At 38.1% G+C, this 1,595-nt stretch overlaps 1 protein-coding gene across 1 annotated transcript; it reads left to right on the top strand.

The window, feature by feature from the left end:
* The first annotated feature begins 630 nt into the window (after window positions 1-630).
* On the top strand, window positions 631-1,387 carry LOC148584339 (uncharacterized). Its single transcript, XM_088518155.1, has 2 exons — window positions 631-1,134; window positions 1,238-1,387. Exons 1-2 carry the CDS (start codon window positions 631-633, stop codon window positions 1,385-1,387), a joined length of 654 nt encoding a protein of 217 aa, XP_088374281.1.
* The last annotated feature ends 208 nt before the right edge of the window (window positions 1,388-1,595 follow it).

Raw genomic sequence — 1,595 nt, 5'->3', positions numbered from 1 at the left:
AGATAGCTCCTCCAATCAGAGTAAACACATAATAGCCAGTAGTAAGCTTTGCTCATCTGAATCAATAATACAGTTGCAGTCCTTTCAATATAGTAGGATAATCACAATAAGACAAACCAAAATTAATTGTGCCCTTTGAGAATCTCAACAATTTAAAGATAGCATCACAATGGCTCAATACCATGATTATGAGTATATCTACTCAATTTACTAACAATATATGTAATACCAAAGCATATACAGTTTGTTAAAACATTAAGCTACCAATGATTTGTGCATATTTTTCTTGCAAAAACACCATCACCATGATTTTTAACCACGTGTATTTTTGAATCATATGGTGTAAACATAGGTGGATAATAAAAGTACTCAAATCTTTTAAGTATCTTTTCAACATAATATGTATGAGATAAAATAATGCAATCATTATCCCTAATAACTTTAATGTCCAATTTGACATTAGCTTTACCTATGTCTTACATATCAAAATTATATGCAAGAAATATTTTAGTTTCATGCACAACATCAATGCTAGTTTAAAAATAAAAAAAAAATAATAATAAAAAACTAAGCAAGTTGTCAATATATGTATAAACAAATAATGGCACATTCATTATTATAAAACTTGCTATGCGTTTCTTTGAAGGCCCGGCGTTCATACAGGTGATGGAAGGTATTATTACATCTTGTGAGGAGGATGACATAAATATGTTCATGCGGGTTGCACGAAAAATCTGGTTTAGACGTAACAAAGTCCTACATGGAGGAACTTTCCTTCATCCCAATGTTGTGGTTCTATTAGCAAAGGAAGCCGGGGTGGCGTACAAGGAAGCAAACATGAAAGAAAACCAAGGGGAGCAGAGCCTAACGACCCAACAAAGCACCAACTGGGGTGCACCGCCTATGGGTTGGGTTAAAATCAATTGGGATGCAGCAGTGGGCAAAAAACTAGGCTTACTGGGGATGGGAGCAGTAGTGCGAGATGAGAACGGTTTGGTGGTGACGGCCTATTGTGCAGTGGGGCGAGGTTTCTTGGACCCTTGTGCTGCGGAGGCATGGGCAGGAGTGCAAGCTATAAGGTGGAGTCTGGGGCTGGGATTGACGGCAGTACAACTGGAAGGCGACGCTCAGAATGTCGTGGCCGGATGCGTGTAACTCAAGCTATCCGGACTATAGCAAAATTGGACACGTGGTGGCAGATATGAAAATACTCCTCTGTAACTTTTCTCGTTGGCAGGTTCTAGCGGTCAAGAGGCATGCTAATTCTGCTGCGCACACTTTAGCCAAATTGGCAATATCTACAGGAGAGGAAAGATCATGGATCGAGATTACCCCAGAGTGCATTCGTGATGTTGTAATGCAGGAGCAATCTGCTCCCACCATTTGATTTTAATGAAACTGGATTTTTCTCAACCAAAAAAAAAAAAAAAAAAAAACTTGCTATGCATTTACTTGCACTATTAATCAAATATAAATTAGACAATATCACATTGTCAAATGCCATTGTTTAAGAGCTTGCTTGCTTTAATCCATATAAGAATTTCACCAGTTTGCACACTTTATGTTCTTGACCGGAGATTACTAGTCCATCGAGC

Source organism: Corylus avellana, chromosome 7 (assembly GCF_965113065.1).
Source record: "Corylus avellana chromosome 7, dhCorAvel1.hap1.2, whole genome shotgun sequence".
NCBI classification, from domain to species: Eukaryota; Viridiplantae; Streptophyta; class Magnoliopsida; order Fagales; family Betulaceae; genus Corylus; species Corylus avellana.
The sequence above is the reverse complement of the archived record's forward strand: the minus strand, read 5'-3'. Positions and strand labels throughout refer to the sequence as shown.